Below are 21,518 nucleotides of genomic sequence, written 5' to 3' on the forward strand. Positions count from 1 at the left end.
AAATTGCTTTAGAAGATAGTTTCAGGAAATTCTAAAATGTGTGAGGGTCAAAGCCAATGGTGACTTACTATTTAATTTATGAGATAACAGAGAAGTTATTTTTTAAAAAAAGCACGTGTTAAACTAGGGGAGGCACACATGGAAACAAAATTATATATTATTGAATGAATGTCTGTATGTTTCACAATGCCTTCTGCTGAAAAGTAAACTTTTGCCAACAGTTACCATGCTTCTTACTTGTTACCACAGCTATTTCCTAATCTAAGTACAGTATAGGGGCAAACTGCTACAGTTCAGATCACATTTGCCAAGAGTTCTAAAATACAGCAGTTTCCCACTATACTTGGAATACAGAATAATGCTGAATGTAGCTAATGCTGTCTATTTAATGGCAACTATTGTACTTACATTATAGGAATCTATATACTGTAGACGTAGAGGCTTGATAGGATGGATGGTTGAAGGTAAGACTAATAAACCCAGCTCAGTCTTGTAAAGAAACAAATTCCCATATCAAGTTTACAGGCCCTGAATGATGAATAGAAAAGTAGGCAACAATGGGCTTCTTTCCTCAGCCAAAAAGCAGCCTTGCATTTCCCGTATCCAGTCCAGCAGTGATGATCTGAACTGCTGTTATCCCAAACTTACTGTTATCTGAAATAAGGTCATGTCCTCTGACATTAAAAACTCCCTCAATTATCCAAATCTATTCAAATCCCCCATGACATTTGGAAAAATCCAGATTGTACTGTATTTCTGTACCAGTTAATGATAAGTAGCTGCATTGTATTTTCTACCCCAAGCACTGAAAATGAAATTAACATTACGTTGTTACAAACAAAAGCCTTTTTATTAAAAAAAAAAAAAGCTAACACAGCCTGATATTTTAACCTCTTATTAAAATATATGGCAGTAATTAGCATAACTTTTTTTCCATTTTCCAATCATTTAAATCTATGACAAACAGGTACTGCACCTATTAATGTTACGTGAATGCAAAGTCACATAGCAGGGTTACGGCTGTTATTTATTTTGAAATAATTGATTATTGTTTCCTATTTTCTTTCAAATTGTTGAGTTCTCTGTTGCTCTTGCTGAGGCATGTATCACTAAGATTTATTCAGACTGTGTTAAACTGTACAATCTGTTATGGTTCTAACAGAGTCCATGCCATCAGGAGTGTTTTTTTTTTTTTTACATCTAGTCTTAAAAAATAGAAGTTTTTATATTCATTTTATGAAACATTTTTCAATGCCAAAGCCACACTGATATTTTAGGAACAATAATTTCCAATATGCCTTCTCATGTGTGCCTGTTACTTCTGCCTATAAGCTTTGTGTTAGTGGACATGACAATAATATATAAAAATAAAAGCGTTCTTGTAATTTACATTGATTGCAAACTAGGACCCCAGTCCCGCAAAGACTTCTGTGCAACCTTATGCACTGTAAACCCACTGGAGTCTCATTTCAAGATCAGGGCCTAGCACATTTTCTACTGAGCAGATCTGTCAATTCTGAGCCAAAATCTGCTATGGTTAGTGCTGCAAAAAGCCACCGTTTCTACTGAACAAGCACATGGAGGCCTGGTCTACACTAGAAAATTAAGTTGGGCATAACTGAATCGCTCATAACTACACCCCGATTGGTGTAGTTAAGACAGCCTAAGTCCACGTGTAGCCAGTGCTAGGTCGACGGAAGAATTCTTCTGTCGACCTAGCTACTGCCTCTCAGGGAGGTGGAATATCAGTGTCGACGGGAGAATCCCTCCCATCGGCAATGGTAGTGTCTACACTGAAGGGCTACATTGGTGCAGCAGAGCAGCTGTGCTGCCATAGTGTTTTAAGTATAGAGTAGCACTTTCACAGACACAAAACTCATGTATTTAAAAATGCTTAAAGTTCCTGTTACTAAATCATTTCTAATCGAAGGCACTTCACACAACTAATTATATACATCACAACACGCTTGTGAGTTAAATAAAAGTATTATTTTACTATTGTCTACTTCATACAATGAGATAGAGCAGTTAAGTGACTTATGCAAATTCACAAAGAGATGGGATAGACACTCACTCTAGTCCTATGCTTGGACTTCTGAATGTTAAGCAAGAGTCAAATAACCTTGGACAAATTGAATAGAGCTTCTTTTTAGCTAAGGTGTCTGTCACGTCTGTCCTAACAGCTTTTATTGTTCACTTTTCATTTTAGCAATGCCAACAAGATGACAACATGCTGCTTGTAGAGGTATCATTATATATACACATTTCCAGTTGGGTGAGGCCCTGCCTTTTTAAAATGACAAACCCATGGGAAACAACTCCATTAAGAAAACAGAAAGGCAGTACTGAGCATGCATCTGGCAGAAGTGAGTTTCATTGAAAACCAAGTACATTTTCTATTTTTAGAAATCTGAAGTAGGGTGTGTGCAAACATGTACATTCCTGCAGGCCGATGTTCTTTGAACCTTTCTCCCAGGTGCTCCTTTTCCCACTGCTGACGATGTCTTTTTTTCAGGCTGCTCTTCTCTTCTTGGAGCAATGTCCCATTTCCTGTGTGCAAGGCTAATTCCCTTTCCTACTTCACAGCCATTCTTAAAACTGCCTTGTGCTTAGCTGTCCAGCTTTGATCTCCTCCCACTTGGAGTCGGCACCCATTCCTCCCATCCTCCTTAATAAGCTGTGCTGTAGCTTTACAAAGTAGACTATGAACTCCTGTTGGGCAGAAGCCTGGACATTTTATGGGTTTTGATAGTGCCTTGTACAACTAGTGTTGCTACATGAGTTAAGTTATGTTTACATAGTTTTCTATCGTGGCACAGAGGTTAATTAGTATTAGAGCGTTATTCTCAGCACTGAAACAAAGGAACAACAATAAACTTGTGCATACTTTGTTTCCTCCTGAACCGTCTACAGTAGAAGAGTATTCTGGATGTTTCATCCATGAAAGATGTTTCATCTTTGAAGGCAGAAGCACTGTAACATTTGATTTCAGGGACAGAATGAATATCTGCTAAAACATGTATTGATGTGCAGCGGACATGTATTCCCTATTGTGGGTCTGATTGTACTGCCCTTACTCATGTTTAAAATCAGTGGAACTATTTGCGTAGTAAGGGACTACTCACTTGAGTAAAGGTAGAAGAATCAGCACCGCTGGGGTGAAATTCACCCTTATGCAGAGGGACAGCACAAGCACCATTTAATCATTTAACAGGTCTGACTACCAAAAGGAGGCCGCCAGACAACTCTCCAATACCAAATTCTACAGGCCACTTCCCTCAGATCCCACTGAGGAATACGCTAAGAAACTGCACCATCTACTCAGGACACTCCCTACACTAACACCGGAACAAATCAACACACCCTTAGAGCCCTGACTAGGGTTATTCTATCTACTACCCAAGATCCACAAACCCGGAAATCCTGGATGCCCCATCATCTCGGGCATTGGCACTCTCACTGAAGGACTGTCTGGATATGTGGACTCTCTACTCAGACCCTATGCCACCAGCACTTCCAGCTATCTCCGTGACACCACTGATTTCCTGAGGAAACTACAATGCATTGGTGACCTTCCAGAAAACACCATCCTAGCCACCATGGATGTAGAGGCTCTCTACACAAACATCCCACACACTGATGGAATACAAGCTGTCAGGAACAGTATCCCTGATGATGCCACAGCACAACTGGTTGCTGAGCTCTGTGCTTTTATCCTCACACACAACTATTTCAAATTTGATGACAATATATATCTCCAGATCAGTGGCACCGCTATGGGCACCCGCATGGCCCCACAATATGCCAACATTTTTATGGCTGACCTGGAACAACGCTTCCTCAGTTCTCGTCCACTCATGCCCCTTCTCTACCTACGCTACATTGATGACATCTTCATCATCTGGACCCATGGGAAGGAGAGACTCTGGAAAAATTCCACCACGATTTCAACAGCTTCCACCCCACCATCAGTCTCAGCCTAGACCAATCTACATGGGAGATCCACTTCCTAGACACCATGGTGCAAATAAGTGATGGTCACATTACCACCACCCTATACTGAAAACCTACCGACCGCTATGCCTACCTTCATGCTTCCAGCTTCCATCCAGCTTCCATCCCGGGCACACCACAAGATCCATTGTCTACAGCCAAGCACTGAGGTACAACTGCATCTGCTCTAACCCCTCAGGCAGAGACCAACACCTACAAAATCTCCACCAAGCATTCTCAAAACTACAATACCTGCACGAGGAAATAAGGAAACAGATCAACAGAGCCAGACGTGTACCCAGAAGCCTCCTACTGCAAGACAAACCCAAGAAAGAAACCAACAGGACTCCACTGGCCATCACATACAGTCCCCAGCTAAAACCCCTCCAACGCATCATCAGGGATTTACAACCCATCCTGGACAATGATCCCACACTTTCACAGGCCTTGGGTGGCAGGCCAGTCCTCGCCCACAGATAACCTGCCAACCTGAAGCATATTCTCACCAGTAACTGCACACTGCACCATAGTAACTCTAACTCAGGAACCAATCCATGTAACAAACCTCGATGCCAACTCTGCCCACATATCTACACCAACAATACCATCACAGGACCTAACCAGATCAGTCACACCATCACCAGTTCATTCACCTGCATGTCCACCAATGTAATATAGCCATCATATGCCAGCAATGCCCCTCTGCTATGTACATCGGCCAAACTGGACAGTCTCTATGGAAAAAGGATAAATGGACACAAATCAGATATTAGGAATGGCAATATACAAAAACCTGTAGGAGAACACTTCAATCTCCCTGGCCACACAATAGCAGATCTTAAGATGGCCATCCTGTAGCAAAAAAACTTCAGGACCAGACTTCAAAGAGAAACTGCTGAGCTTCAGTTCATCTGCAAATTTGACACCATCAGCTCAGGATTAAAAAAAGTCTGTGAATGGCTTGCCAACTACAAAACCAGTTTCTCCTCCCTTGGTTTTCACACCTCAGTTGCTAGAAGAGGGCCTCATCCTCCCTGATTGAACTAACCTCATTATCTCTAGCCTGCTTCTTGCTTGCATATATATACCTGCCCCTGGAAATGTCCACTACATGCATCCGACGAAGTGGGTATTCACCCACGAAAGCTCATGCTCCAAAACGTCTGTTAGTCTATAAGGTGCCACAGGACTCTTTGCTGCTTTTACAGATCCAGACTAACACGGCTACCCCTCTGATATTTAACTCCTGATATTCTATTGAGAGGCCTTAGAAGTCGCATTGTGCCGGGGACCAGCACAACATCAGAGGTGAATTTTCTACAGACATCAAAAAGAAGCTGGTATTTACTTTGGGGAGTTCACTTACATAGGAAAGGGTTTGGTAGCTGCAACAAGTGGATGCTTAAGGTGAAATCCTGGCCCCACTGAATCAATGAGAGTTTTGACGTATTCAGTGGAACCAGGAGTCACACAGGACACATTCACTTTTTTAACTAACCCTGAAAGCATTTACTCTAAAATGTAAAGAAACATAGCTCATTCAAAAAGCTAGGGGGTATGTGTGGAAAGAAAAGCTGTGCAGGCTGCATAACTGATTAAACATTATTTCTGAAACGGCTATAAAGTACTTGTTTCAAATTTTCACCTTGATCCTGGCCCCACTTCAGGACAGCAGTGATATTTGGTACACCCCATTATCTTCAATGGAACTTACGCACATGTTTAACTGTAACACGTTTGCTTAAGTGCTTTCCTGAACTGGGGCCTCTTTGAGGTGCTGATCACCCCAAATGGGAAATTCCCTCACTAAGGAAAATCCTATGCTTAACTTTGATTTACTGTTTATGGCGTTGTTTAAAATGTAAAAGGTGAAGCAGGTAACAAAACCAAAGCATGTTTGTATTTTGTGAAAAGCCTTTTGGTAAGCAGTCACATGCAGCCAGTGACAGATTGTGTGCAGTAGATCCCAGATATATGTAGAACTGATTTGATTTCAGCAGGATTTGGGGAATGCAACAGGTCCAGACATTGTCTGATATTGGCCCATTCATATGATAGCTACAGCATTAATACAGTGCATTATATGCTTTTATTTTAATATGCAAAATCGTTCACATTTAACTTAAAACAGTCACTGATCAAATGACAGACTATGGATCAAAGACCATGGAAGCCTATTGTGTAATGGAGGACTACTGGCATGCTGTTTGATGTCCTATTAATGTTAAGAGAAGGGAGATGTTAGTTAGGATAAATAATACTAACAATTAAGGAATTTAAATAAATATTACATTAAGGAAAACAAATAAGCAAACACTAAAGTAACGCTAAGTGTCTAAACGAAAAACCTACCAGCCAAACAACCGGAGGAAAGTCAGAACTGCAATTGCTAACGCATCACTTGTCATCACTCACACACTGCCATTTGTGCCTTGAGTTTTTGTGTAAATGTTTATTCCATCTATTAGAATAACTGGTCCCAATGAGTGAGAGGAGGATAAGGATCTTGGGTCAGTTTAAAACTTCTTGTGCTTTCCATTGGTAGCTCATACACACTTCCTCACTGTTGTGCGCTTGCCTGCTCTACTTTTTTGTACTGGAAATAAATGAAATGTTGACAAGAATCACAGTACCACATAAAGCGATGAAGGGGGCCAATGTAGTAGGAAAGAAATATACAAGTCTGTTCATGAAGTCAGAAAAAATGATGTTGATTCCCTTTTGCAATGACTGAACCAAGACCTATGTTTTAGGTGTTGGGGTGTTTTGGGGTTTTTTTTGGTGGGGGGGAAGTCTGCTGTGTAAAACCCTCCAATCCTTCTCCCCATTGCTTATATAATATGAAAGAAAAAATGTTACATATTTTACTGCCATTTAAGATTAGCCATGTCAAATTTTAGCCAAGGCTTGGAAACAGCCACAACAGGCCCATAAGCCATGTTGTTGTATCAATGGATCTATTATTACCGTTTTTGTCAGATTGCTAGCTTTCATTAAAAAACAAAAACAAAACAAAAAACAAAAACTTAAATCTCTAGATTTTAGGGTTGCAAAGAAACCTCAGAAGAGCTGGTATGTTGGCAGAGAGTCTGAAATAGTAGCTCTCAGAGGTATGGGCTGCCCCATTCATCAACCAGGAATTAATTCAGGCAGGCCCTGGCCTGTGTTATGTAGGAGGTCAGACTACATAATCACAAGGGTCCTTTCTGACTTTATAATCTAGGAATCTCACTCAGTGAGGTGGTGTTAACTCACATCCCCAATGATGGTAATTCACTCTCCACATTGTTAACAAATTTCATTCCTCATGTAAGGGTTTATCTGCATACAAAAGATATACTAGTTTAACTATACTGAAGTGGTGCAACCCACCCTCCTCGAAGCACAGACATAGTTATATCAATATAAAGGTGCTTTATACTTGCTATTGCTATACCTGTAGAGCAGGGGTTCTCAAACTGGGGGTCGGGACTCCTCAGGGGGTCACGAGGTTATTACATGGGGGTGTGTGTGTCGCGAGCTGTCAGCCTCCATCCTAAACCCCACTTTGCCTCCAGCATTTATAATGGTGTTAAATATAAGAAGTGTTTTTAATTTATAAAGGACGAGAGGGGGGTTGCACTCAGAGGCTTGGTATGTGAAAGGGATCACCAGTACAAAAGTTTGAGAACCACTGCTGTAGAGCCACACAGGCAGGAGAATAAGCTGCACCATGTCAGGCACCTCTATCCCAATATAACTATGTCCGCACGAGGGGTGGTAATGATATATTTTTTTATTTTTTTTAAATCAACAATCACACCCCTAACCAACATAGTTCTACTGGTATAAAATCTGTACCTAGACCAGGCCTAAGAAAGAAGAGGGAAGATCACAGACCTGCAAAATTTACTGTTAGTGACTTCTCCTTTTGGTGCTATACCACTACTTATTTTGTTTCCCCAGCTGAGAAGGATCCAAGCTCAAAGAGCCTTGCAGACCTCCAGGGCAGGGTACATACCATTCCCACTGAGGGAAAGCCCAGCTCAAGGAGTGCAGTGGAACCAAGCAGCAACAATCATATTTTGAACATCTGCACATTCAGGAGCGGCGCGAGTTATATGGGCCCATGGTGCCTGTGCTCCAGGAATATTCAGGACCCGGGGGTCCAGCTCCACCAACGTTCGTGGCCGGGTCTCTCCCCAGCCCTGCCTGCCACCCCCCGTGTGCCTCCCTCGGAGCATCTCCCGGCCCCAACTGCTGCCCCGGGGTGATTTAAAAGGGCCTGAGTGCCCCTGGCCACCGCCAGCAGTGCAGTGGGGCTAAGGCAGCTTACTGCCCAGCCTCGCTCCGTGCCACTCCCAGAAATGGCCAGAATGGTCCTATGGCCCCGGGGGGCGGGTGTCTCCACGTGCTGCCCCTGTCCCAAGCGCCGACTCTGCAGCTCCCATTGGCTGGGAACTGCAGCCAATGGGAGCTGCAGGGGCGGTGCCTGTGGGCAGTGGCATGCGGAGACCCTCTGCACGCCCCCCCGCGCCTAGGTGTGGCTGCCAGAGGGGTGTGCAGGTCGCTTTCGGGAGCTGCCCAAAGTAAGCATCACACCCCTCACCCTCTCCCACACCCTGCCTCAGCCCAGAGCCCACACCCAAACTCTCTCCCAGAACCAGCCCCTCGCACCCTCTCCGGCACCCCAACCCCCACCCAGATCCTGCACCCAAACTCCCTCCTAGAGCTCACACCCCTCACCCCTCCTGCACCATAACCCCTTGCTCCAGCCCAGAGCCCACACTCAAACCCCCTCCCAGAACCTGCACCGCTCCTGCACCCAAACCCCCTCCCAGAGCCTTAGGCAGGTGTGTGGGGAGGGGGAGGGGCAGGACAATGTCCCTTTTAATCAGGCCGCTCAGAATATCTTAATAAGTAATGATCATGATTAATACTTGGCATCTACACAACTGTTCACATTCAAAGTGTTTTACCAACTTGTGCCTGTTAGAGGATGGAAAATTGCCAAAGGATAGACACTTCAATAGGAAATGGACAATTCAATTTTTTTGGGGGGTGGTCCAAAATAAATAAAAACACAAAACATTTCCTTTTTTGGACCCCCTCTACTCTGCATTTCTGATGCACCCATCACCCTATCATTTAGGTAATAAATCTTAACTAATTGTACAATTGAACAACCTTCCTAATTGTAAAGAAGTTGTTTGTTTTTACAGTTAAAAACGCTATTTGTTCTAAAAACTACTGAATTTGCCCCCAGAAACACCTGCCAAAAGCAAATTTCACATGAAACAGAAAAAAAAAAACAAAAAAAAACCCCAAACACCTCTCCCCAAACCACCAGGTGAAAATGGAGCTTTTTGCACAAAAGCTGATCTATAGCCTTCATCCTGCAATCCACTGTGTGTGGGTGGACTGGGAGAGTTTCATACAGAGTTCAGCGGACTTTTCCAGTATGATGAATTATAGGATCCAGGGCTTGGATTATCAAAGTGCTGTAGGTGATAAGAGCTTCCAATGTGAAAAAGTGTCCTGTATTCTTTAATGTAGCTTAATAGAGGAAGCCTACATAGCATGGTGATGGGCACTTCAGAAATGCAGAGAGCTGAAATAGGTTAGGTAGGTGAGTGGAGGGCTGCCCTGGACATATGGGAGGATTGGGGGTGTTTGTACATTTCATGGCCAGGAAAGGCAGAAGCAGCCTGGGACCGTTCTCCTTTTGCCTCTCCTGGCATGCAAGCTGGGGAGGGTCCCAGAACCTGGCTGCCAAGAGGACAGAAATCAGGAACCTCAGTCCACAGGGTTTCCAGCAGGACAGAGAGCCGCTCTGGTGACGTTTAGGGTTAAGGGGCCTCCCCATCCCCCAGCATCCGGCCTGAGCGCTCAGGCCAGCCTGGAAGTGGCTTGAAGCCTTGAGAAAGTTCCAAAGGCCGCTGCTGCCGGGCTGAGTCACGCTATGGGCTGGGCAGCAACTGCATTCCTGAGCAGTGTCACTGCTTGGGGGCAGGCAAGGGGAATAGAGGGAGAGAAAGGAGACAGGTGAGGGGCTAGGTAGATAGAGGGGATGGGGAGGGAAGACGTGGGCAGGCGAGGGGGGGGACACAGGAAGAGAGAAGATGCTTGGGGTGGGTTGCCAGTTTTGGTTGGATGTATTCTTGGAGTTTTCATCACATTACAATCTTGAATTAAGGATTAATCTTTAATTCCTGGAGACTCCAGGACTATCCTGGAGGGCTGGCAACTCTGGGGGGGGGGGGAATAGGGGAGACCTGAGACAGATGGGAGGTTGGGGGAAGGGCACAGGCAGAAGGAATGGGGGGAGAGGCAAGGGAGTGGAGCAGAGCGGGAGCTGGGGAGAGGCAGGCTGGGACAGGGGTGGAAAGGAGAGCGGGGCATGAAAGAGGCTGAAGTGGGAGGGGGCGGGGATGCAGGAGGCTGTGTGAGATGAACCGGCTTGGAACTGGAGCTGGAGCGGGGTGAGGTGCAGGCGGAGCCTGGGGCCAGTGGGGGAGGAGATGCCGGATACTCAGGCGCGGCTCGGGGAGGGCCAGGGCCGGGCAGGGGAGGCCGGGGGTGGGTGACAGCAGGGCTGGGGAGGGAGGGGGACCGGAAGAGCGAGGCGCTGACTCACCGCAATAAATTGTTCCCCATCCAGCGCCCGTCGCCCATTGCAGCTGGAGGAGGCGCCGGAGCAGGAGCAGCTGCAGAGTTCTCCGGCTCGCAGCGCGTGGCAGAGGGAGCCCGGGGCTGCGCCTGGCGCGGAGGATGAAGATGCCGGGCGAGGTGATCCGGGAGGGCGAGCTGGAGAAGCGCAGCGACAGCCTCTTCCAGTTCTGGAAGAAGAAGCTGGTGGTGCTGACCAAGGACAGCCTGAGCCTCTTCCCGGACGGGCACAAGCGCGCCCGGGGCAAGGAGCTGGGCTTCCACTCCATCCTCAAGGTGGACTGCGTGGAGCGCACGGGCAAGTACATCTACTTCACCATCGTCACCACGGACCGCAAGGAGATCGACTTCCGCTGCCCGGACCAGAGCTGCTGGAACGCCTCCATCACCATGGCGCTCATCGACTTCCAGAACAAGCGGGCCATCCAGGACTTCAAGAGCCGCCAGGAGCTGGAGCAGGCGGCGGGCAGCCAGGAGCGGCGCCTGGCCCGGGCGCCCTGAGCAGCCCGCGGCCCGGCAGGACGGACGGCGAAAGGTGAGGGGGGGGGGTCCGGGGAGCGCCCCCCACCCTGCCAGCGCGGGCCGAGGGGAGCCGAGCGCGCCCCAAGGCCCCGCGGGGTTTGCAAAAGACACGCGTGGGCTGCGGCGCTGCGCCCTTAGCCCGTCTCCATTGAGCTCCAGCGGCGGGAGAGCAGAGCTCGCAACGTGCTCAGCGTCTGTTCAGTGTCCGGGAGGCATTGCTCCACGCCGGTTCCAGACCGGCGCTGCTCCCGGGCTTTAAACAGCGGCTGAGAGCACGTGGCTCATGCTGCCTTTTCACTGGGACTCCCACGGGGGGACTCGGATCGGCCGGCTCTGCCCGTAGCACTCGGACTGAACCGGCACCCCCTGACTTTAGGCTTAACCCCATCCCCGTCTTTTGCCTTGGCTAAAAACGTAGCCCTGGCGCCTGCAAGCAGACGCGCTGATTGAATTAGCAGAGCCGGTCCGTACTGGAGGGGTTGAATGGACGTGGCTCCACAGCGGCCCCTGCTGGGCCGTGCAATTTAATGGTTCCCGGAAAGCCCCAATATGCCGTTGGCTTCTTATGAAAATCACTAGGATAGTCTTAAAGCAGAGGTAGGCAACCTATGGCAGGCGTGCCGAAGGCGGCACTCACACTGCCGGAGTCCTGGCCACCGCTCCGGAGGGCTCTGCATTTTAATTTAATTTTAAATGAAGCTTCTTAAACATTTTAAAAATCTTATTTACTTGACATACAATAGTTTAGTTATATATTATAGACTTATAGAAAGAGACCTTCTAAAAACATTAAATTAGAGTGAATAAATGAAGACTCGGCACACCACGTCTGAAAGGTTGGTGACGCCTGTCTTAAAGCCACTTTAGCATCTGTGAGCCTGGAATAAGAAGTGACTTCCTAGTAACTAGTGTGGCAAATATCTCAATTTTTAAGAGGATAAAGGCAGCAATAATGGGAATGGGAGAACTGCTGTTGGGGTGCTGCCTTCCTCTACTCTCTCACTTGGGCTGGCGACCTCCTTCTGTGGGTCTGACACTGCCTGGTTCTCCCTGGGAAGACTCTCCCATCATGTGCTCGAGGCAGTGCCGGACTTGGGTTTTAATGCTTGAATTGGGGAGGGGGCTTGGAGGGTCCAGGCCATCTTACTGCTTTGAGGGGCTACCTCACTTGTCTTATTCAAAGCATGGGGTGGGCTGTGTTTGCCTGTTTCAGGCTTTCATTAATCATCCCCTTATGCCCCCTCCCCCCATAATTCAAGCAGTGGGCATGGACTTTTCATGCTGCAGCTTTTGACTGGAAAGTAGTACTAGCCTTTAGATTGGCACCAATGCTGCTCCTTAAGCCATTGTGGCCAGCAGAGAACGCTGAAGAGTTGTAGACTTGGCGCTCCATTTTGGAGGCTGAGCTTTTTGCCGTTTTGTGAGTGTTACCTACCAGGGATCTCTGGATGATACTGTGCATGGTTACTAACTAGCAAGATCAATGTAATAATTATGCCACTTAGTTGAGGAAATGTGGACAGACACTTAATGGGGGCTTCTTTAAGGAACTCTATATAGGCTGGGTTTTTTAAATACGAGTGCCAAACTCCCTTAGGCTCTTACCCCACAAGAATACTGCTGTATTGTTCCACTTCTGACTTATTTTCTGTTGCTCTTTTTAGAATGCACCGCATCAGATCGAGTGTCTTGGACTGAAATGGGACAGGGTACCAATGAAGGAAAGCAAAGAAGGTGGCTGGGAACAGTTGGGTTTCCTCCAAGTCTGAGGCTGCTGAGCAAAGAGCCCTGAGCTTCGCCTGAGATGCATTTTAAAAACCAAAGACTCTTTCAAAAGGACTTCTGGTGAAGCTTCAAGAAGTTTCTTAGTGGCACAGCTTTGCAAACTATTCTTATCTATTTATGAGATGCAAAGAATATTCAGCGCCCATTGGTGCAAAACAAACCCAATTTAAATTATTTGTGGTATCTATATTTGTATTTATTTTGATGAATGTCTTTAAGCAGATGTCTTAATATTGCTTTTGCATTAATGTGTCCATTCCAAATAAATTACTTGAAATGTTCACATTTTATTACTATACACTATAGTGCAGTATGTTTTTTGGTGCAGGTTGCAGAAGAATAGTTCATAGACACCATCTGTAAATAGGGCTACACTAATCTATCCAAACACTTTTTTTGTTAATAAAAATACTAGTATGCTTTGATAACAGAAAGCTGATATGTCTGTAGGAAAGAGCCTGTTTCAGTTGGTCTCCAATCAGAAAATCAGTTGCATCTAAATTAGGAATTGCTATACTGTATCAGACCTGGCCCTTCTAATCCAGAATTCAATAGTTAGGATTAGTTGCGTTTGAGGAAGGTGCAAGAACCCCTGCAGACACCAGTTACAGAATAAAAGTGCCTTGCAGAATGCTTCCTCTAATACCCCCTGCTTGCTTAGTGCAGAAGAAGAGGGATAGCTGAACTGGTTCAGGATAAAATAAAGACCAACATATAGAATGAAGGTTCATATAACAAGTTCCCTGTTATTTCACATCTCCATGCATCTTTGCAGTTTCTAGATCCAGCCAGGATCAGCCATGCTGAATGGGAGGGGCTGTTCTCATGGGGTTTCCAGCCTAACCAGAGGCAGGAAGTGCTGTACATCTTACCAGTTTCTTCTTAGGACACTTTGCAGAGCCAAGGGGTTGGAGAAATAGCTGAACTTTTTGGTACTGTGCTTGGGAAAATCAGGTCTTATGAGACATTGCTAATTAATCTACATTTCCTTGAGAGTAATTCTGCAACATACAGCTATCCTTTCTCTACAGCTAGAAAGGGGACGTACAAGGACAAATGCATTTGGCACTGAAACTGAGTTGCAAGTCTCTTCCTGTGTAGTGTTTCTTACTAATGGTCTGAAACTGAAATCCTTACTCAGGTAAAGTTCCCACTGACTTCCACAGAGTCTTGGTTGAGGGAGACAAGAGAGTATTGGTGGAAACTACAAAGATTATACTGAGAACAGCATGTAGGAGGGTTAATTAAGGGCTGATTAAAGCATAGTTCTAATAAGGAGCTAGTGGAGGGTGTGGCTCAAAAGGGAAGTGCTTGCTCACCCAAGAACTGGGAAATGCCATGGCTATAAACTACTAATGAGGTTTTGTAAGTTATGGATTAGCTGCTTCTTTCCCACAGGATGAAATAGGCTTCAGCTATCAGTTGTTTGGACCATCTTGAAGAAAGTCTTGGTTCTGATTCCCTATGTATGGCTGGTAGGAAGAAATGCTCTGCATTGAGGGGTTTGTGCCTTAAAGCAGAAGGATACAGTACTTAGTTTCCTGAACATGAAGGTTTTTCAGTTACCTGTACTGCATTTCCTGGAACACTCTCCCTAAAGAGGGGTGAGTTTCCCTTTTTTTTTTTTTTTTCCAGGTGGGGTTAAAGCATGACTTAAATACGGATTTGGGTAGCTAACTTTAGGACACCATGTCTGAAAAATCTGGATGACATGCCTTTACTTCCATTCTACAGTGTAAGAGATGATAGACCCTCCCCTGTATGTGGGGGTGACTGAAATGCGGTTGCTGGAACTTCCGTAACTATTAGCGTTTGATGTTGTATTGCTCAGAGGCCTAAATGGGGATCTGAGTTTCATTGTCCTAGGCACTGTTAAAACAATCTGAGCTAGTCAGTGCCTCCCCTTTACTACTATAGAGAGAGGGCTGCATCCTGATTGGGTTAATTGACTTCAATGGAACTATGCTGATTTACATCAGCGGAGGATGGGGTCCTTTCTCTTGTAATAGTGTTGAGCCCAGATGTCTGCAAACTATCAATGGTGTGGAATATCATCATATACTAAGGCTTTGTAAACTGCTCCAATAGCAAAAGTTATTGTATATGCTGCTGAAATGCAAAGTGCTGGCTTAAAGCTAGTTTTATTTTCGGTCTGGGGTGATGGAGGTAAAAGTCTTGATATATAATCTATATATAAACATTGTACATTTTAGATTTTGTGGATAAAGTAGATTTACATGTAGCCTGGATTACTGAGCTTTCTCCTCATTCTGAGGTACTTTATTCTTAAAAATATACAAAAACAGAGCTATATTGACAACCAGTTGCAAATAACCAAAGGCTGAGACTCCAAACATCTTGTACAAAATTCCACCTAGTGTTGGGCCCACTGTCCGTGTCAGTGGAGGAACAGATGCACATATCCCAAGCATGGCACCTATAGAAGAGGGGAGAGGAAAAAGTGCATACATAAGCAACAGATTAATTCTAATTACACAGGTTTAATGATAATTCATTGAACAGACATAGCTTACATGGACCCTGTGTGTCCAGAAGTGTGTAACTTCCACTGTGAGCCATCACAACTCTCCACTGCAGTATTCACCCAAGAGGAATACTGTAGTCAAGGGCAATCGGATTCTGCACTGTTCAAGAAATAATTCAGTGCCCAATACGGGGAGCTAGGCTCTGATTCTGGAAGTAGTGCTCCTTAGTTAGGCTTGCAACTGGGAACATTTATTTAATTAAGCGTGTGGTAATTTAATACTCTGGGTCTTGCAAACCTTGGAAGATCAGACTTTTCTAATACAATAATTAGATGAGGCAGCTACCAGTGCATCTCCACCTTACTATAAAAACCCATCACAGTTTGTCCTCAAGCTCAGGATACAGGCTGTTAAGCCTTTGCAGTTTAGCAACTTGGCTCTAACTAGTCTTTTTCAACAGAACAGATGATGCCCTAGAAAAACCTCCTCACAAATAAAGATTGCTTCAATATGAATGAACACATGCTGGATACCATTATCCAGCTCCACCAGATTCTTGTGCCATGCTGGGAGCTTAAAGGGAGCAGGAGCCACAGACCATGAGAAAGCACTTACTACTTGGCAAAGTAGGGCCACTTGCATGCAGATGAATGGACATGGAATATTATAGCACGTGTGGTATGGTGCAGGCATATTATTCTGCTATTCATATAGGAAAACCAGTATAGCACCAAAATGAAAAGTCTTAGAACAGGACAGCAGAGAAGAAGAGAGATAAGCTTAGACTTTGGTCACAAAGTGGGGGGGTTTGGGGCCCATTTTAGATATTGATATGATTGTTTCACTGCTTGCACAGGTGAGAGAGAACTCTGGATATAGACATTTTGACTTTACATAAAGATCCTGCTGCCAGGTATGGCACCATGCATGGAGGCCTGCCTAGCTAAATGGGAGCACAAATGCACTACTTGATTCTACTAGTTATAAAGTGATGGAGGACCATGTAACTGGAACAGAACTGAGTCCAAAAATCTTTAGGGGAGTGTGAATTAGAGGAAATCTGACCAGTCCTCAGTCTAATGCAGATCCAAGCCTGCTGTACTTCTATTCAGAATGCTAGTTTGAGAAGGGAGCCAGTAGGAGGGGGAGTAATGTGTGTGTGTGTCTTGGAAAAATCTTTCTGCCAGATCTTCTGGGTACTGCTCCCCATCAATGAGCTGGGTGGATCCCCAAAATTGACCTCTCCCCAGTGGGAGCAATTATGCAGCCACCAAGCTTTCTGGGCAGGTTCTACAATTTTTCCCCCCTCCAGGCATTTGAACTAAACTAATTACTATATACAGCAGCCAAACTGGCTCCCAACAGTTGAGCTGGCACTTTGTAGTGTGTGGATGTTTAATCAGATATCCATCCTCTAAACAGGCCCAGGCTCCAGCTCTGCACCTCTGAAAGGTTTATTTTGCTGAAAGATAATTTCTGTTTCCTAAAGAACCAGCTAGATCCTGCAGTATGAGCCACCACTGATCTTTAGGCAGTTTGAAATCTGAATTTTGCAGCATGGGACTATAGGGATAGTCTACAGTGGCAATGCTAAAGTGCTGCCACAGCAGCACTTCAATGTGCCTTAATCATATCATATATCAGGATTGGAAAGGACCTCAAGAGGTCATCTAGTCCAACCCCATGCTCAAAGTAGGACCAATCTCTAGGCAGATTTTTGCCCCAGATCCCTAAATGGCCCCCTCAAGGATTGAACTTACAACTTTGGGTTTAGCAGGCCAATGCTCAAACCACTGAGCTATCCCTCCCCTGCTCCTAGTGCTGGGGCACTGTTTACACTGGTGCTTTACAGCACTTCAACTTTCTGTGTTCAGGAGGGTGTTTTTTCACACCCCTGAGTGAGAAAGTTGCAGCACTGTTAATTGCCAGTGTAGACAAGCCTATTTGGGAAGGGCAGGGACGCTTTAATGTTTTGTGACAGTGGAAAAGAAAATCCACAGTGGACAACCGGCTTCCACTAACTTCTATCCAGTCTTCCAGCTCTTTGATAGGAGCACCTCCTGCCAATCTAGTTTTGAGCCCAAACACAACTCTGCCAATGCACCTCAGTCCTGACCTGCTACAGTCCCCTGCCATTGTAGTCCTGGGCCCATGCACAGCTCTCCAAATGCACACAATATTTGCTTGCAACACTCCCTAATGTGCTAGTTCTGGGCTCCATACAACCTTTGCAAGTGCACCTTTGTCCTAAGTTGCAGTACCACCCTTTCCACTGTCCTTCAGCAGAGACTGCCAATCTTGCTGAATTGGGGGTGGGGGTGACTTAATAACGTACGCAAACAAACAAGGACTACGAAGCAGCCACTAAACTCATGCTCACTTGTGACCAAAGTTAGCCTCTGGGCTTTGAAAGAGGAGCATGCTCCATTTTTCCTCACAAAAGCCTTTTGAGAGCAGCCTGGATGATTTCCAGATTTGCTCTGTGTTTAAATGCCATTTACTGTCCCTCCTCCACTGCCCTCCCTCAGACATTTCTTGAAGACTTGAAACTCCTGATGTTCATTCACACAGAATCGAGTCCTGGAAAGTTCTGTCCTTAGCTCACTGTGAACTAAATACATTTTAGCAAACAAATTAAATTCTAACCAAGATTCAATGGCTCTAAGTGCTCACAGTGTATGTGGGGTAGATTTCAGCCTTAAATTAATCAGGCTAACAATGGGACATTGTCATCCAGAAAAATCCCAAAGTGCTTTACAACCTTTGACAGACTGTACAAACTTTGAGTTAAACTTCAACTGGGCTCTGTATAGGCACTTGCCCATAAAGCTTTAGCCGGAATGAGGAATGCAGGATAGAATCTGACTGGTCCAATTACGGATCTCCCAAAAGAGCACAACTCCACAGATATTTGTGGAGTGGAGCCATGGGGGCAGGGCTTAAGAGCGTAGAAGCATCACTTACAGATAGGTACTAGCTCATTTTAATATGCCCCATTCCACACAAAAAGGCGCTCTACTTCTAGCAAGAATAATTTGGACAGAGATGGTGGGGGCCAAGCAAGGCTCACCAGAACATTGCTGTGGCAGCACAAATGTGTGCATACGTTTTCTGGCCACATCTGAAGGAAATAAATATACATGCCCACCATTGAACCACAGCCTCGTCTATGGCGAAATACAACAACTCTTTTAACAGCGCATGGAAACATCACAAAATAGTTTAAGCACAATTATTACAACCAGCTGCAACCAAAGCTGTAGCTGCTCCTCTGAGGGGTGTATGGATTATGGTGGCTGGCTCTGTGGGTGACCATCAGCAGTTTCGCTGTCTCTTCGCATAGAACAGTGAGGCTGTCAGGCAGAAGTCTTTGTTTTGTCCATGGTGGATAGGACAATAAGATTGCTTGGCAAAACCCAGGAGTCTGCTGGGCTTAGCAGCTTCTCAGTTGTTGGTACAATATGTATGGCACTGCATCCTGGGAGAACTCTTTCATTGAAGGAAGGCATGGACATTCAGATGATGAAGACTTTTTCAGGACTTTGACCCTTCCTCTCCAATAGGGTGGTGGCCAGACACTCCCTTTATTATAATACACAGAAATCATGACCCCTTTTAAGTTTCATGTCTATGGTGCCTCTCTGCCCGAACAGGGCCCCTCATTTGCAAGAATATGCTACCATGTTTCAATACTGAGCATTTATGGTTTATCGTGGTGTCCCATAGCCTGGTTTTGCATGAAAAGAAGCACCTGAGTAACAGGAAAGCTATGTGGACCTTTCCTTGTTGGATCCAGCCATATGGCTGGGTATTTGCAAGTGGAAGTGCAGGCAGCAAGAGCCTGAATGAATACGAGGAACGTACAGTCATAAATGGAGTGTTTGGTCAATATTATGGGCAAGCTAGTCCTCTGTTCATTCTGTACCTGCTCATCCTGGTTTCCGACATAAATTACATGCAATTGTTTGAACAGGAGTTCTCAGGGAATGGCACGTTTCTCAGAAATGTGCCTTACTGTAAAATGAAAACTGCACAACCACACTACAGCCGTGTGGCAAGGGCGCTATGAAGTGTGACAACCTTAAAATATGACTCAGCTCATTAGCTGTCCTATATTGTAGCTCTTCCTTTTATCCTAGCCCCTTTAAGGGCCAAATCTATTCATCTCAATCTTATGATCCTAAATCCGAAGTCCCCAAACTGGGGGGCACGCCCACCTAGGGGCGGCACAGAGGAATGTTCAGGGGGTTCCGCTCCTGGTCCCACCCGCAGCTGTGACCCTAGCCTCAGCCCCCTCATGCCTGTCCACGTCCCCCACTCCCAGAGCCATGACCCTGCTCCAGGGGAGGAGGGCGCAAACATGGGTAAGGGGGGAAATGAGGTAAAAAGTTTTGGAACCACTGTCCTAAGTGCAGAGGGCTGACACAAGGCCTTGTGATTCACCTAAGCCTTAAGCATAAGTAAAGCTTTGCACAGATCCTCTGCAGCAAGGTGGATTTTAATCTAAGTAAAGGCTGCAGGATTCTGCCTCTTGTTATGCTGTCAATTGATGCTGGTCGCTGGCTCACTGCAGGCCTCCTTGTAAGTCTAGGCCTGCTTCTTCTGACCAGCGTTCATTGGTTGGCAGAGATGCAGGACTAATACAGGTTACGCTTTGTTCTTAGTCAAATTACGCCTGATGGGATGTGCTGGGAACTCGGCATTCTTCCCACAACGCTCTAAGTCGTGGTTGGCAGCACAGCATCAGCACAGCAGCGTTTATGCACATGCCAGCTCACAGCTTGAAACCTCAGGCTTTAAAAGTCACAAGGCCCAGACTCTGAGCTGGAAGATCGTCTAATTAAAAAAAAAATCTAGTCTTTTCACAAGTCTTACCAGTGTCAGAAGGAGGGACGGACTTGGTGAGAATGCTGTCCGTAATGATGCCCATAGTGCAGAGTGCAAATACCATGGGGAGGGCAATGATGCAATAATGGAACACGTTGGTCATCAGCGCCTACATGACAGAACAAAATATACCACGTCTATTAGAAAACCAGCTCCTGGGCAGCACAAAGGATAACGTCACACTGATGAGATACAATCCTACCTGGATTTTCAAAAATACATAGTGTACTAGACTCCTGGTTGGTGTTCAGTGATGAAGCTCTGATGCAGCAGAACAGATTTGCACCAATAGACGATCCAGCCCATTCAAATCACTTCTGTTAAATTTGTTTTTACTGCATTATTATAAACATTCAGTATATGTAAGAAACTATAACCCGTACATTAAGGTAGAACCTCATCTAGTTTTGCTTTGCTAATTCACAAAGCGTGACAATTCCCACAATCCCCCCTCGTTCCCCCAGGCTGTCTGCTCTACCTCTCAGGAAAACTTTAATAGCAGGGGCCTGTAGTGCAGTCTCATTAAGTCTTCATTACTTATACAAAACAGGCTACAGCACCCATTATAATGCATCATCATAAATAATTAAAACTAAGCTTTGCTTGTCAAAATAAATGAACACAGTACATTATGTAATACTGTACCCTTGGGATCACTAATCCTGTTTGTCAGTATTCTTGCTAATGAATTCACTGAATTCAGTAATCTGGAACAGGTCTCCCAGTCATAAGGACACGTTAATGAACATAATTAGTGAATGTAACAATTTTCTTATTGCACATGTTCTGAGCAGAGACGTCATTTCAGCAGTTTATTACTTAAACAAAAGTACAAGAATAAACTTCTTATGCAGTGGGGCTAAACCAGCTCTGAATTCATTCACAATCCCTACTGGTCAAATGAATGGATTTCTTTGGAGTACAGAAAGGAAATTAATGCCCCTCCTCCCTTGCTCTGTACTGGAAATCTCTTATCCTATGTTTACTTTTGAGGTGTGTTTCTTTTACTGTCATCTGGAGATCGTTTATATCCTTTGTTAAGCTGGAAGTTTTACTCATTGTCTCATCCTGCATGGATTTTCCATTCATAAAATCCAGTCAGCGTCTCTTGGTTACAGAGGGAAAACAAGCCCAGAAACATACCTAACTCATGACCTGCTCATTCTGAGGTTTAAATCATTTTCTTGACTGGATTAA

The 21,518-nt window shown here is 45.2% G+C and overlaps 2 protein-coding genes across 11 annotated transcripts in view; one reads left to right on the top strand and one right to left on the bottom strand.

The window, feature by feature from the left end:
* Positions 1-10,631: 10,631 nt before the first annotated feature.
* On the top strand, positions 10,632-14,797 carry PHLDA2 (pleckstrin homology like domain family A member 2). Its single transcript, XM_039536187.1, has 2 exons — positions 10,632-11,176; positions 12,828-14,797. Exon 1 carries the CDS (start codon positions 10,744-10,746, stop codon positions 11,140-11,142), a length of 399 nt encoding a protein of 132 aa, XP_039392121.1. The 5' UTR covers positions 10,632-10,743; the 3' UTR covers positions 11,143-11,176; positions 12,828-14,797.
* Positions 14,798-15,077: 280 nt separating this feature from the next.
* The window catches only part of SLC22A18 (solute carrier family 22 member 18), a 140,124-nt gene continuing 133,683 nt past the window's right edge, over positions 15,078-21,518 (bottom strand). For all 10 annotated transcript variants that reach the window (XM_039536179.1, XM_039536185.1, XM_039536184.1 and 7 more), the window contains 2 exons: positions 20,310-20,430; positions 15,078-15,385 (listed from right to left, as the gene is read on the bottom strand). In XM_039536179.1, the coding sequence (XP_039392113.1) occupies positions 15,198-15,385; positions 20,310-20,430 (309 nt within the window). In that variant the 3' untranslated portion in view covers positions 15,078-15,197. The remainder of the gene's footprint in view (positions 15,386-20,309; positions 20,431-21,518) is intronic.

Source organism: Mauremys reevesii, linkage group 4, assembly GCF_016161935.1.
Source record: "Mauremys reevesii isolate NIE-2019 linkage group 4, ASM1616193v1, whole genome shotgun sequence".
Taxonomy (NCBI): Eukaryota; Metazoa; Chordata; order Testudines; family Geoemydidae; genus Mauremys; species Mauremys reevesii.

Bases quoted from the DNA above. Each gene is read 5' to 3' on its own strand.
- PHLDA2 (XM_039536187.1), top strand. From the start codon at position 10,744: ATGAAGATGCCGGGCGAGGTGATCCGGGAGGGCGAGCTGGAGAAGCGC.